General features: G+C 40.8%; 1 protein-coding gene across 1 annotated transcript in view; it reads right to left on the bottom strand.

Moving 5' to 3' along the window:
* Positions 1–15,663, bottom strand: part of EIF3H (eukaryotic translation initiation factor 3 subunit H) — a 123,483-nt gene that overhangs the window by 87,465 nt on the left and 20,355 nt on the right. Inside the window, exon 2 of the mRNA XM_030553732.1 lies at positions 9,082–9,238. Coding sequence (XP_030409592.1) covers positions 9,082–9,238 — 157 coding nt within the window. The remainder of the gene's footprint in view (positions 1–9,081; positions 9,239–15,663) is intronic.

Genomic DNA, 15,663 nt, shown 5'->3' on the forward strand with positions numbered 1-15,663 from the left:
TATAGTTTAATATTTTCATATTCTTATTAACTGTACATTTTAGTATGTTAGAAAATGGTGAATGATATATTAAATAGGTTTACTTTGAAAAAGAAAAAAAACTTAAAATTAAAAACATCCAATTTAAATAAAAAATCCCCTTTTTCTTATTTTTTCCACAAAAAAAGTCACATTTTTTGTTCACCCTTCAGATTACCAATTTCCTACTAGTGAACAGCCACAGGCATACATAGGTGTCCTAAGGCTTCCTGAACCAAAAACAGAACAGAAGAGAACGTTACACCCTAGACCATCTTGTCATAGAGGAAAAGATAAGAAACTGATTTAAGACCATTAGTTCAAACATAATCAAATACCCTTTTTGGAGAGAGATTTGGTAGTTAAAAAGGATGCTAAACTGAATTACCCTAACTGGTCCCGGCCAAGCAACCCCCATGGCCAACCACCAATGGATTTATTAAGAAATTGAAGTATCCAGCGCTCCGTAGAAAGGAAGCAAATTGTGGCGACACATTTGGGGAAGCAAGAAATATTGAAGAGAAGCAGGAAATCCAGAGTAACTTTCTTCCTCTGAAAACTGTTTAAATGGTTGTGCCTATTTAAGTTTACTTAAGGCCAAGAACAACAAATAGGCAGGTGGGGCAAATTTAAGTGAGACCCGAAAACTGCAAGGTCTAATTCCAAAAAAGACAAAAATATATATATATATATATATATTCCTCAGAGGATTGCAGAATCCCACACCAACTTGATCATGGATAGGGAAAAAGATAAAATTGACTGATAGACTTAATCAGTCCATCATTATCAAGGTCATAAAATCATAGAATATATAGAAGGAAAACATATTTTATTCAGTATAGTGCAAAAAAAGCTCCACTAAGTGAACAGCAGAACAACTAAGTGCAAGGAACTAGACTTCACTTATCCCTCAGAAATACCATTTACAGTTAAGAAAAACAGCGTTCTCCCAGAGGAACAGGTATGTCTAAAGTGTGATCTAAAAGAAAGATGAAGAAAACACCTTTTCTGTAGCCTCTAATTGCAAAGGGAAGTAGACTTTAGCCCAGATAGGGTTGAAAGGTATTCTCTTGCATCTCAAAACTGAAAGTTTCCCTTGAAAAGGCACACAAAGACTCAGCAACTTCAACCGCTGAGTGTCTGAATCAACAATCAGTTGAACTGTCTCTCAAAGAGGTCTGAATAGATTGTTTTAGATAGATTCAACTCATTCAACTGATGGTATCTTTCGAAAGTGAAAGATCTGTGTTGTGAGCAGCAACTTCAATAGTTTTGAACAGTGTTGTGTGGGGTTGATATAAAGAGATTTTTTTTAAAAAAAGGTAAAAATGAACCTATTTAAAATTATATGTGAAATTATGCCAATATATGTTAAGGCCGAATCTATTAAAATCATTTAAACTAAATTAACAAAAATATTAAGCAACATGTTTTTAAAAGTTCCATTATTGCACTGATGGAAGACACTAGTTCAGCAAACTGTGGTCCTAGCTTCTTAAGTGCTAAACACTCTTTTGATGATAGTCTCTGTGCACCTGCAAGGAGGCTTATACCTTCTTCATTTCAGTGTGTTCAACTAGTTTGGTTCAATGATTAGACCATTCAAGTTAAGAAACCGACTGAGAGTTGAAAAAGCAAGAAAGCTTATTTTCTTCCTCCAAAACATGAACAATTAGGCGTGAGGATGGAATCTACTCGTTCTAAAATCTTGAGGCACTTGATGACCAGAAACAGTCAGTTCTATTAACTACAGGTATTTCCTTTATTTTATCTGATTTCAATGTAAAACATTTTTGATAAATCAACTGTTTTTCCTTATGTATCCTGCACATTAAGGACAGTTTTAAATAAAACAAACATTTTAAAATGCTATTTTCGTGCATTTTAATGGGATTCCAATTTCCAAATAGTTTGAAAGAAAATTAAATTATTAAAAGAATACGCATCATTCATTATATTCTAACAAAAAAGTGTTAAACTTAAGAATCTGAATAAATTTATTTAAGCAAATATAAGCTTAATATACATATTGTATCCTCTTGGTTAGCAAAACATGTCAAGTTTAGTATGCCACAGCTGTATTTAGTTGCCAATACGTTGTATGGGTTACCAAACAATGAGAGTCAACCTTTCTTTAGGAACATAAAGAAAACAAATGCAAAACAAGATTGTCATAAACAGATAGTTAACGGTTAATAGAACAAAAGTACTTCATGTCTCTTTTGTCTGTAAAGGGTTAACAAGTTCAGTGAGCCTGGCTGTCACCTGACCAGGGGACCAATCAGGGGACAGGATACTTTCAAATCTCGAGGGAGGGAAGTTTGTGTGTGTGCTGTTAGTTTTGGGTTGTTGTTCACTCTGGGGGCTCAGAGGGATCAGACGTGCAACCATGTTTCTCTCCAATCTCCCTGATACAGGTTCTTATAGATTCAAAATAGTAAGTACTAGGTGATAAGGTGAGTTAGGCTTATGTTTGTTTTCTTTATTTGCAAATATGTATTTGGCTGGGAGGAGTTCAAATTTGTATTTTGCTGAAAGGATTTTAATTTGTACTTATATACTTAGGCTGGGAGGGTATTCCCAGTGTCTATAACTGAAAGACTCTGTACCTATTCCATTTTAAATTTACAAAGATAATTTTTACTGTTTTTTCTTTCTTTAATTAAAAGCTTTTCTTGTTTAACAACCTGATGGTTTTTTTTTTCTGGTGTGAGACCCCAGGGGATGGGGTCTGGATTCACCAGGCAATTGGTGGCAAGAAAGGAGGGAAGGGGGAGAGAAAGGTTATTTTCTCTCTGTGTTAGGATTACTTTCTCTCTCAAGGAGAGTCTGGGAGGGGGAAGAGAGAAGGAGGGGGGAAGGTGAATTTTCCTCTCTGTTTTTAGATTCATGGAGTTTGAATCACAGTGATCTTCCAGGGTAACCCAGGGAGGGGAAGCCTGGGAGAGGCAACGGTGAGGAAAAGGGTTTACTTTCCTTGTGTTAAGATCCAGAGGGACTGGGTCTTGGGGGTCCTCGGTCAAGGTTTTGGGGGGACCAGAGTGTACCAGGCACTGGAATTCCTGGTTGGTGGCAGCGCTACAAGTACTAAGCTGGTAATTGAGCTTAGAGGAATTCATGCTGGAACCCCATCTTTTGGATGCTAAGGTTCAGAGTGGGGAATGATACCATGACAAAGATTAAAATAGATTATTTAAAATCTAGGTTTCGTGCTTGCTGATTTAAATCGATCCATCCTGGTGTGGTATAATACCAAAGAGCAGGGGTTCTCAACCTTTTTCTTTCTGAGCCCTCTCCCTCTCCTCCCAACCCACAACAGGACATAAAAACTCCAAAGCCCACTTATGCCACAACAACTGGTTTTCTGCATATAAGAGCTAGGGCCAGTGTTATGGGACACCAAGCAAGGCAGCTGCCTGGGGCCACAAGCCACAGGGCCCCGCAAAGTTAGGTTGCTCAGGCTTTGGCTTCAGTCCCAGGTGGCGAGCTCAGGGCTCTGCTCTTCAGTCCCATGCGGTGGGACTTTGACTTTGCCCTGGGCCCCAGTGAGTATAACGCTGGCCCTGCTTGGAAGACCCCAAGAAATCAGCTCACAGCAACCCCCCCGCCGGGGGCTCCAGGTCTCTGGTTGAGAACCACTGCCAAAGAGCATATGAACTAAATTCACTGTAACTGTACTTCACGGCCAACAATATGGCTCCAGAACTTTCAAAAAGTCCTCTTCCAAGCAACTACAGTCTGGAGTTCTCAACATTACACCCCATTCAGTGGATTTTCCTTCATCTAATTCACATGCCATCAACTAAGCCTCACCTTTAACTTTCTAGAACACACAGCTTGTTAGATATTCCTCTCCAAAAAAGTTGTGTGATGAAGCAAGTCCACAAGCTCCTGAGTGGGTGATTTCAGGAAAAGTCCCCACATTTTTTTAATCTTTTAGAGAAATTTTTCCCCCAAACAAAAGCCCTATTTTCTGTCTTAAACTTACAATCTCCTGCTTTTTCCAATACATAGCCACTAAAGAGCTCTACCCTCTTTGGATATGGTGAATATCTCACACCAGGGCTCTCAGACATTTGTTATCAGGGTGAGGATGTTTACTTCCTTGAACTTCACAAGTCTGAGCAAACAATCTGTAGAGAATCATTTCAGATTTACAGTAGCATCTACTGGAAAGTAACACTAATTTTCTTTTACATCTTTTAGGAAACAAAATATTCAAATACAGATTTCCTTGCACTCTTGAAAAAATTTCAAGTGCCTTTAGCAAGAATTTCACTGTTCAGTGATTCCCACTGAAGTTGACAGTAAACTCTTACTTCCAGATAAATTTTAACAGCTGAACTAACACAACAAAGAGAAAGTATATTTGCAAAATGGCTAGTAACTCAATTGAGACCCCAAATTAAGCTTCACAAAAAACAGGTTTAAAACACCCCATTTGAATAGAAATATTTTTCAAGATTAAAAAAAATTCAAATTAAACTTTAATCTTGAATGTTTTCTGCAGCATTATTAACGCGAACAGCCCCATTCTAGTACAACAGAACTAGAAAGGGAACTGATTATAAATTAAAGTAACACTAGCTGCTCCAGTTTTATTAGTTTTTATATTTCTTTCTGCTTAAGTAAACAGAAAATACACAAGGCAATTACATGTTTTATTAATTTTTTATTAATACAAGATGTTATTGGCAACCAAGGAAGCAATATATATATATAATGACCTCAACATCTTTCAACATTTCTGTATTTCAAACCTACCATTCAGAAACTAACAAGAGTCTAACTTAGACTCCTGGCTCAAGACCGCTCTCAATCAATTCCTTGCCCACAGGATTTTGCACACAGAGAAGTATTCTTTGCATTATTTTAGAATGGGATCCCTAGGTCCCAGCTCTACCAGTCTCTTATTTCAGCCTCAAATCTGTGCAGTTTTAGATATCAAGGGAATTCTGGCTCCTTAAAGGTAGGCATTGCACCACTTTCTCCTGTAGATCAAGCAACGCTTCCTCTACTTGTATTTCACCTTCCTCTAAGTAAACTTCATCCTACAGATGTGATGATCCCATGTACCCAACATGATAAGTTGCAATCAGTTTGGAAAAATGTATGTTTTTTTACATAGTACTCAATGACCAATGGCAATAACATCAACTTCTGGAACTTTTTCTTCTTTCACTGATGGTCATGGTAAACCTGAAAACTACAGTTGGCGAACTCCACCAGCTCATGGTCATAATAAGAACACAAGAATGGACATACTAGTCCATCTAGCCCAGTACCCTGTCTTCTGACAGTGGCCAATGCCAGGTGTTTCAGAGGAAATAAACAGAACAAGTAATCATCATATGATTCATCCCCTGTTGCCCATTCCCAGCTTCTGGCAAACAGAGGCTAGGGACACCATCCCTGCCCATCCTGGCTAATAGCCATTGATGGACCAGTCCCCCATGAATGTATCTAGTGCTTTTTTGTTATAGTCTTGGCCTTCTCAACATCCTCTGGCAAAGAGTTCCATAGGTTGACAGAGTTGTGTGAAGAAATACTTCCTTTTGTTTTAAACCTGCTGCCTATTAATTTCATTTGGTGACCCCTAGTTCTTGTGTTATGAGGAGAAAATACTTCCTTATTTACTTTCTCCACGCAAGTCATGATTTTATAGCTCTCTATCAGATCCCGCCTTTAGTCATCTCTTATCTGAGCTGAAAAGTCCAAGTCTTATTAATCTCTCATCATATGAAAGCTATTCCACAAACCGAATAATTTTTGTTGCCTTTTTCTGAAACTTTTCCAATTCCAATATATCTTTTTTGAGATGGGGCTATGAGATCTGCATCTAGTATTCAAAATGTTGGCATACCATGGATTTATATAGAGGCAATATGACATTTTCTGTCTTCTTATCTGCCCCTTTCCTAATGATTCTCAACACTGTTAGCTTTTTTGACTGCCACTGCACATTGAATGGATGTTTTCAGAGAACTATCCACAATGACTCCAAGCTCTCTTTCTTTAGTGGTAATAGCTAATTTAGACCCCATCATTTTATATGTATAGTGCGGATTATCTTTTCCAGTGTGTATTACTCTACATTTATCAACACTGAATTTCATCTGCCATTTTGTTGTCCAGTCACCCAAGTTTGTGAAACCCCTAACTCTTCACAGTTTGCTTTCGATTTAACTATCTTGAGTAGTTTTAGTCATCTGAAAATTTTGACTTATTATTTACCTTTTTTTCCCCAGATCATTTATGAATATGCTGAATAGTACTGGTTCAAATACAGACCCCTGGGGAATACCAGTATTTACCACTCTCCATTCTGAAAACTGACCATTTATTCATGTCCTTTGTTTCCCATCTTTTAACCAATTACTGATCCATCAGAGGACCTCCCCTCTTATCACAGGACAGCTTACTTTGCTTAAGAGCCTTTGGTAAGGGACCTTTGGTAAGGGCTCTCTGAAAATCTAAGTAAACTATAGCCACTGGGTCATCCTTGTTGATCCCCCTCTAAGATTTCTAGTAGATTGGTGAAGCATGATTTCCCTTTACAAAAAACATGCTGACTCTTCCCCAACAAATTGTGTTCATGTGTGTGGCTGATAATTCTGTTCTTTACTACAGTTTCAACCAATTTGCCTAGTAGTGAAGTTAGGCTTACCGGCCTGCAATTGTCATGATCCCTCTGAAGCCTTTTTTAAAAATTGGCATCACATTAGCTACATGTGTAATGCATAGAGTACTAGCAGAGGGCCCATGCCTGGTTATACTGTGAAGTGATAGAGGAGGAATCGTGACCCTATGAACAGCCAACTCAGACTTCTCTCCACAGACTACAGCTTTCATACCTTCCTACAGCTCTATGGGGAAATCGTCATCTGCCTAGTGCCTCAGCCTATCCATCAGGCAGAGATCTTATCCCTCCATGTAACCAAAGAGCAAGGTGCTGATAGAGTCCTCCAACCCTGTGTGCATCTGAGAGCCAACTCAGAAACTGCTCCATGCTGGCTCTGCAACTTTCACCCTTCCAGCACTGTCCCCATCCCAAAAGAAAGAAAGGGAAGGGTTAAAGACCTTCTGGACGAGAGGAAGAGAAAGAATGATATCCTTTTGTTTGTGAGAGAAGGAAGGAGTATTAAATGTCTTGTTTGGGGAAGGAAAGAAATGAAATGCTGAGATTTGTTCCCCTTTCAGCTGGTCTCTTTTTTCCTGAATTTATGCAAAATGTATGGAAGATATAGAAAATTAATGCAAGATTACATAAATTTTCAGTGTATTGTATTTTATACTGAGGTTGTTGGCAGGTATGCAAGTGAGACTTCTCTTCTGGGATACCTATGCCTGTATAGGAAAGGAGAGGAATGCTTTTGAGTGGCTGGCAACACGGGGAAGGAGAGGAGGAGGCAGTTTGGTGCTCTTGCTCCTGGTCACTTTCCTGTTCAGCATACCCCTATCAGAAGGAAAACAAATGGGCTGGACCTGTACCTTGCTTTTTTGGTGCCTTTTCATGTTGGCAAGAGAAGGCTGCTCTGCGAGCAGCTGAAAAGGCACTTGCACTGGGCTTGCTACTTCTATAGCAGTTTTTTCTTAATTCTTTTGCAATAATATACCCTTTTTTTGCTCATAAAGCTCTCATGTAATGGTGAATTATCTGAGTCCACAGCAGATGGAACAACTGACTTATCAAACTCCAAAAAAAAAAAAATCACATGGCCAGTTTCACTAGCATATTTTATGGGTATAAACTACTTGGCAGGAGCACATCACTGAACTGTAAGCCGAGTAAATAACTACAGTCATTTTAAGATTGTTACAATTGCTTTCACAAATTGAGTTGTCAAAATTAGGTAGAACAAGCCCCATTTCCACCACACTCACATTAAATGAATGATTACTTTAAAGATATTGTTTTGTTAAACCTAATTCGTATGTTAGGATGGCACAATCAACTTAAAATTAATCACTGAAAGTGTTTCAATTAGTATAAGTAACAAGATACTATTATAAAGATTAAAAAACAAACTTGCTTTAGTTTCCTTTATATATTTGACATTAATTTGTGTAGTCAGTGTTACTGTCTCCTGCAAATACTAAAAAAATTACTGATCAGCAGGGGGAACATAGGTGCAGGTGTGAACACCTGAAGCTTTTTTTTTCTTTTAATTCATTTTAAATTGTCAAAACTTCAAATTGACAATGCCCCTTAACCTACAAACCCTTGCACTTCAGACTTCCAAAAAGTATTTAATAAGAGCTTCTCTACATTTACAGGCATAACTCTCCATGTGGACACTTATCCCAGAATTTTCTAGAATTTAAGTGTCCATACAGGGGAATTATTCCAGTGTAACTATAGCAGTCTAATTATACTTGGGTTTTTTTTTTTCTCCTGCTGACAATAGCTCATCTCAATGCTCATCTCAATTGATTGGACTCTTCCAGTTGGTATGCATACTTCCACCTTTTCATGTTCTCTGTATGTATAAATATCTCCTGTCTGTGTGTTCCACTCTAAGCATCCAAAGAAGTGAGCTGTAGCCCATGAAAACTTATGCTGAAATAAATTTGTAAGTCTCTAAGGTGTCACAAGTACTCCTGTTCTTTTTGCGGATACAGACTAACACGGCTGCTATTCTGAAACCTATACTTGGGTAGTTATGCCTGTGTATTACCCATGTAGACAGCCCGGAAGTCAGATATACAGGATGGGAGCTGTGCGTGTAAGTTCTGGAAATGCATTATAACTTCTTATTTCAGTCAAAAAAACCAACACCTTGTAACAAGTGTGGGTGAAATTTCCAGCCATCGTTGTCAGTGTGTGTGTGTGTGTGTGTGTGTGTGTGTGTGTGTGTGTGTGTGTGTGTGTGTGTGTGTGTGTGTGTGTGTGTGTGTGTGTGTCTGTCTTTTATTTGGGTTAGGTGGGTGTTGTGTGTGTAGGGTTTTTTTGAAGAGGGGAGTTTGTTTTTTTAAAGAAGTCTGTATACTTTGGCTTTTTTTGTGCGACAAAGAGACTCTAAATCCAACACCGTAGTTTAGACAAACAGCATGTCTTACCTTCATCAAAGTCTGCATCATCTTCTGTGTGCTGAGGGAATGGAAAGCAGTTGGTGATTTCAAGCCTGTCATCCACCACAAGTCCCAGCAGCACTCCCTGGACCACCTCATTCCCCTGTCCTTCTTCTTGATAATGCTTAATAATCTTTAACACAACCTAAAAATCAAGAACAAAAAGCAGAATATGAAAGCCTCTTCTGTATTGTCTTTAAATTCGTATAACAAATTGTTTGAGTAAGGTATCCAAAATGGTAGCTGAAGACCAAATGAACTACAGGCTTCAAATGCCAGCAGAAAGTCCTACACAAGAAGCTATACAAAAAGTTGCACTGTATCTTTACCTAAGACATTTCACTGAATTTAATATAGGGCAGCAGACTGGACCTCATGGTAAATTAAAGGGAAGTGTTGAAGACCATTAAAGTATTGAAGATGTAGGAAAAAAATTTTTTTTTAAACAAAAGATCAATTTGCTGCCCTCTTGTGGCAGTAACTATTCAAATAATCGCCGCCGCCCCCGGCAAGCAGTGCAGGAGATGGGAAGTGCAACTGACTATCAAAAAGCAGTGAAAATGATTATGCACAAACTAGTCAGAAGCACAGTTTTAAAAAGGCAGAAAAATATTTCCCAAATTTTCAGAGGTAGGGCTTTTAAGGATTACTTTTAACAATATCAGTTACAAAACTGAAACGGAAATATGACACACTGAAGGTGTTCCTTAAAAACATTTAGTCTCAAGACCAACAACAGACAAGCCAAGTGGCATAAACAAGGGATAAAATACACTTAAAAGCAGATATGAAAGTATGTAAACGACTTAGTAAAAAAGGACTGTCATTACAATTCTCACATCCCTCCCAACTCTGAATACTACAATAAAGTATCCCCATGTTATGAAGACTTGATATTGTAGATTATAATATGTTTTCAACCGCTGATTTGAGACTAGCTCAGACACAAACTATGGGGTCAATTCATGCTGTTAATTACACTTAAACAAGACAAAGCAAGTGTAGAGTAACAATAGCTACAGGCACAGATGCGTACATGTACAGACAATAAGGACGATGCTAAGTCAAGCTCAAGTGGACTTTATTTCACCGAGGTCTAAGGTCTAATCCATCGAAGCAAAAGCAAGCTAGAAATGCATGATGGCCCTGTTAACAAAGCACTATTGATCTTTGTGTCTGTAGGCAAACCAACTACCATAATGGATTTCTGCTCTACCACTGTGTGAGAACAGATTTTGCATAAATACTGCCCTTACAGAGTCAATGAACATTCTGCATGAACACAAGTCCACATTTACGTGGCAGGAACATATATTTCATTGCACACTAAATAATGAAGCAAAAGGTTATGTTCGTGACAACCATTTTAAAACATCTGTAATGATTTACACTACCTACAGCATGGTGGTAATGAAAAACATTCACAGCACAGGAAAACCGAATGCAAATACACAGTATATATTCCCTTCTGGAAAGGAAAAGGGGGAATCCTTAAAGTTTTATAAGAAGTTTTTTTATTTGGGGTAAGGGAGGAAATAAGGGCTGAAGTGAAAGAAGAAAAGGGGGAAATGTTTCTTCAAACAAATGTGCTGTAAATATTAAAGAGGGTGAACCAAGCCACACAATGCAGTGTGGGAGACTGCATTGCTTACGGGATTAGTAACAGGATACAAAGCTTTTCATCTCCAGTGCTTCATTTCCATGTCTAGGTAGCCACTTCGGGCAAAGGTGCAAGTACATATTTAAATGCCAAAAATGAGGCTACTTTGAAAGCTTGAAAGAAAAAAAATTACCATATAATGAAGTAGAATTTAATAGCTTTGCTGAAAGATAACATCAAATGGTTTTAGCTAACTTATGCCATTTGTTCTCCAGTCACATCTATCAGGGTTTTAAACTAAATATGCTTTTTTCTTTTTCCATGAACTATCACTGTTCCATGAGAAATGCTCCACCTCCATTAATTGTAAGGATGCTGCAGTACTTCAGGATAGGCTTGTTGGGACAGTTCAAATTTCCAGTGGAGAGCTATCTATCTTGTGATAGAACCTGTAAATAATAGGACTGAATTGGGCGCAAGTATAAGATACTATTTACTGCATGATTAAACATATGCAGAGTATTTTAAGTGTCATATTTCCAACATTTCTCTATTTTCGCTCTTCAATTTTTTATGTTCTCTTGCACCCTGTTGGCCTTCCCACTAACCTTTGATAAGATTTTTCACTACAATATATCACTGCAGCGTTTCTGATAAAGACGCCAACTGTTCACATTTTATTTTCCAGTAGCCTATATCAGTCTATAAAAATACCATTACAATAGACAGAGCACCTGCTATAACAATGCTATCCCTGGCATCTTCTGACTGAGCAGAAATACAGAAAGTTAGACACTACCAGAACTCCAAATGGTAACCTGGTATCCTAATGCATGCTGAACTCGCACATCAATGTGCTATTCTAGTAAGAGACCTGCATGAGGCAATGTTCTAAGCTCAACTCCATTAGCACACTTCAGACAGCAACATGTTTTTCTGCCTTAGCTACTGACTAAGACACAAGATGCTTGAGGTAATATGTTTTATTGGAGAGAGAGACATGCTTTCGAAAGCTCTGTGTAAGCTCAAAAGCATCTCTCTCTCTCCCCGCCTCTCCAAATAGACGTTGATCCAATAAAACAGGCCTGCACAACATGCGGCCTGTGGAGCCTCACTGTGCGGCCACGGGGGGATTCTAAATCCCCCACACAGGGTGCTCTGCGGGCAGCCCAGAGCCCTTTGAATCCTGGCCGCGGCAAGGAATCAAAAGGCTCTGGGCTGCCAGCAGCCGTGGGGAGCCCAGAGCCCTTTAAATCCCAGCCGCGTCCAGGAATCAAAGGGCTCTGGGCTGCCGGCAGGCGCGGGGAGCCCAGAGCCCTTTAAATCCCAGCCACCGCCACCGCTGCCGGGAATCAAAGGGCTCTGGGATGCCGGCAGTCGAGGGGAGCCCAAAGCCCTTTAAATCCCAGCCGCAGCCTGGAGTCAAAGGGCTCTGGGCTGCCTGCAGAGATTCCCAGCCGCGGCTGGGATTTAAAGTGCTAAGGGCTCCCTGCAGCGACTGGCAGCCCATAGCCCTTTGAATCCCAGCTGTGGCTGGCATTTAAAGGGCTCAAAGCTCCCCACAGCTGCGGGCACCCCAGAGCCCTTTGAATCCCGGCCCACGGCCACTGATTGCCCCCTCCCCGGACCCCTGCCCCAACTGCCCCCCAGGATCCCACCCCCTATCTAAATGCCACTGCTCCTTGTCCCACGATTGCCCCCTCCTGAGACCCCTGCCCCTAACTGCCCCTTGGGACCCCAGCCACTATCTAAGCCTCCCTTTTTCTTGTCCTCAACTTCCCCCCAGGACCTCACCCCCTACCTGTTCCCTGATAAACCCCTGGGACTCCCATGCCTATCCAACTGCTGCCTGTCCCCTGAATGCCCCCCTGAACCTCTGCCCCATCCAACCCCCCCTGCTCCCTGTCTCTTGACTGCCCCCCGGAACCCCCTACCCCTTCTCCAACCCCCAGCCCCCTTACTGTGCCACTCAGACCAGCATGTCTGGCTCAGCGCAGCGCCAGACACATTGCTGCCATGCTCCCCCGCGGAGCCCAGAAGACCCCTCTCCCCCCCCAGCACCTGCCTTACAGATTTGAACACTTCAAAATTTAGGAGTGCTCAAGCTCAGTTTGGGGAGCTGTTACTTCATTTCTCCCACATCAAATATACTGATTCACTGTAACTTGCTGTAGAAAAAGTAGGATAAAGTTGAGCAAGAAATGCTTATTAGGACTGGAATTGCTATTTTTCAACAGCCATTGCCTTTTTGTTTGTTCAAAAGGAAGACAGTGATATTGCATTGGCAAATTCCCCATAGAAAGAAAGAGTGAAACAAAAGAATAATAAAGGCATCTCAACTTTTCCTCATTTATGGAGGACAGTCTTATAATATGCATCCAGATATCCTCCAATCACACAGGCTGAAAATTGTTCCACTTTACTGCAACTCTGTAACCATATGGGAACCAATCCTGTCTGTGTTTTGTGCCCATCCAAAATTCCTGCTGAATGATCTGCCCTGGGAGTGAGTTACCAGTGACCCAGGGCTGGGGTGGCAGGATGTGTAGGCAGGGGCACTGGTGGGGGGGAGCCCAGGGCTGGGGCAGCAGCGGGGTGGGGGGCGGGCACTGGTGGGGAGGAAAGGGGGAAGCCCAGCGCTGGGGTGGGGGGGGGTGGGGGAGGGAGAGCCCAGGACTGGGGCAGCAGGGGGGGTACAGGGGGGAGCCCAGGGCTGGGAAGGGGGGCAGCCACATTTTTTTTTTTTTGCTTAGGGCAACAAAAAACCTAGAGCCGGCCCTGCCGGGTTCCCCCTAGCCGCCGGAGCCCTGGGCCCTTTAATTTGAAACTGAAGGCTCCCAGCCACCTCTTCAGCTGGGAGCCCTGGGTTGATTTAAAATAAAGTATCACCTCCCCACCCCCAACCTTCCTTTTTGGTCCATAACTGTTTTGGTGGGGCGGTGCTGGGGAAGGAGGGTTTGTTTCCGCAGGGCTGGGCGGCCCTGGGGTGGGGTGTTTCTGTGGGGCCAGGAGGTTTCGGCCCTCAGCTGTTTTCTTCAGAGTAACGTGGCCCTCGTCACTTTACAAGTTGTGCAGGCCTGCAATAAAATATATCACCTCACCAACCCTGTCTCTAATATCCTGGAACCAAAATTGCTACAACATTGCATATTAGCTACTGATTGTCTGTTTTGAAATAAGGAGCATAAAATGTAAGAAATAAAAAAAATGTGCTCCATGAAAATGCAGACATCTCATTCTTGTTACACTTTTATTTTTATAAGACTCCAACATTTTACGTAATACCTAATGTATAATACTTGGTGAATAGTTGACGTTTCAAGAGGCACTGCAAGACATGCTGCTACCCAACACTGCTACAAAACTGATAAGGAGACATCATGACATCCAGTATTTTCATGTCTCCCCCCCACCACCCCCATCCCCCCCAAAAAACTTTAAATGTAAAGGTAATTGTAAATGTAAATACCCAAATGTATTTGATAATCATAGCAAGACTGAGGGTCAGCTTTGAACATTTAATTGGTCATCTCCTTTGTTTGCAAGCTATGTATTTGCAATTATGAGTGGCTTTCTTCAGTCCTCCTTAAACCCCTTCCCAAGTGACAAAATACAGTGAAAAAAGCCATTTTTGTATTAAAATAAGGGGACAAAGGAGTTACACCAGTATAATTATCAGTTTAAATTCACTCCTCAAGAGTATACTGATATGACTTTCCCATACAGACAAGTTTTTAGGTAATAAAGTCTCAGATATTTCTCTCTTTACAACTTGTGCTATAAATCTTCTGTTCACACCGCTGAAATCAGATTACTGATCTGTTCAACCAGTTACAGGTGAAAAGCCAACTGCTATTATTAGAAATAAGTACGTATACCATTAACACCTATTAGTTTCTGGGCCCCCATAAGTAAAGGAGGCAAATGCCCAACCCAGAAAGGAACAGGTGCAAGTTCACTACCTGAGGACATCAAGCAGAACCTGTGTCCAGCTCAGAGGAGTTTGGTCACATTTTAATATCCTATTTTAATGTGTTGCTCTCAAATATCAAGCAGATAAACTAAACCTATCTAAGCTTGTGTGTTGAATTTTAGTAGTTAGAGCAGATCCTTCCTGTAGGGGAGGCATAGCTGAGTGGTGGTTGTCACCTCAGCTGGATACAAGAACTAGGATTTCCTTGGCTAATGCAGGACTCTCTCTCTCACTTCTGTTTATTTTTAATTTGCTTTTTTTTAAAAATCATCCTGGAGAACAATGAACAGAAAAAGATCATCATGCTTTTGGCCATGGGAGAAAAGTGCATGATTGTAGTGATGGCCTATTAATAAGATTTTGTCACAAATATTTTTAGTAAAGTCACAGGCAAAAAAGAAAAATTCATGGAAGCCGCGACTTGTCCATGACGTTTACTAAAAATATCCGGGACAAAATAGGAATCTACAGATGCCCACACTGCCCGAAGGTGGGCATCTGCGCAGTGGACTACCCCTGATGCCTGCAGCTCCAGGGGTCCCCCACTGCCCATGGGGGCTGGAGGCTCCGGTGGCCTGTGATGGCTGGGAGCTCGGGGGTCCCCTGCTGTGGCCAGGAGCTAAGGGGTAGGGACCATTTTTTTGTTCTTTTTGCCTTGTAGATATGTTTCTATAATACAGACCCAGGATTCCACTTGTTTGAGCAGCAGGGCATTAGATATAATTACCATACTGTCAGGAAGCAATGATGGGGTTGTAACAAGTATAAGGCCCTACAGTCGTCCTAGTTACAATGGAGACAGAGCATTACTGACAGAGGGTTACCAAGTATTCACCCAGGAAAGCTTCTGCTCCAATACTTCTGTTAGTCTATCAGGTGCCACAGGACTCTTTGTCACTAAGTATTTTTCGGTGAATTATTTTTGCTACTTTCACAAATAGGTTAGAAAATCTGAATCTTCTGAAAACATTTAATATTTTAAAAAAAGTATTTTTAT

Source organism: Gopherus evgoodei, chromosome 2 (assembly GCF_007399415.2).
Source record: "Gopherus evgoodei ecotype Sinaloan lineage chromosome 2, rGopEvg1_v1.p, whole genome shotgun sequence".
Lineage (NCBI taxonomy): Eukaryota > Metazoa > Chordata > Testudines > Testudinidae > Gopherus > Gopherus evgoodei.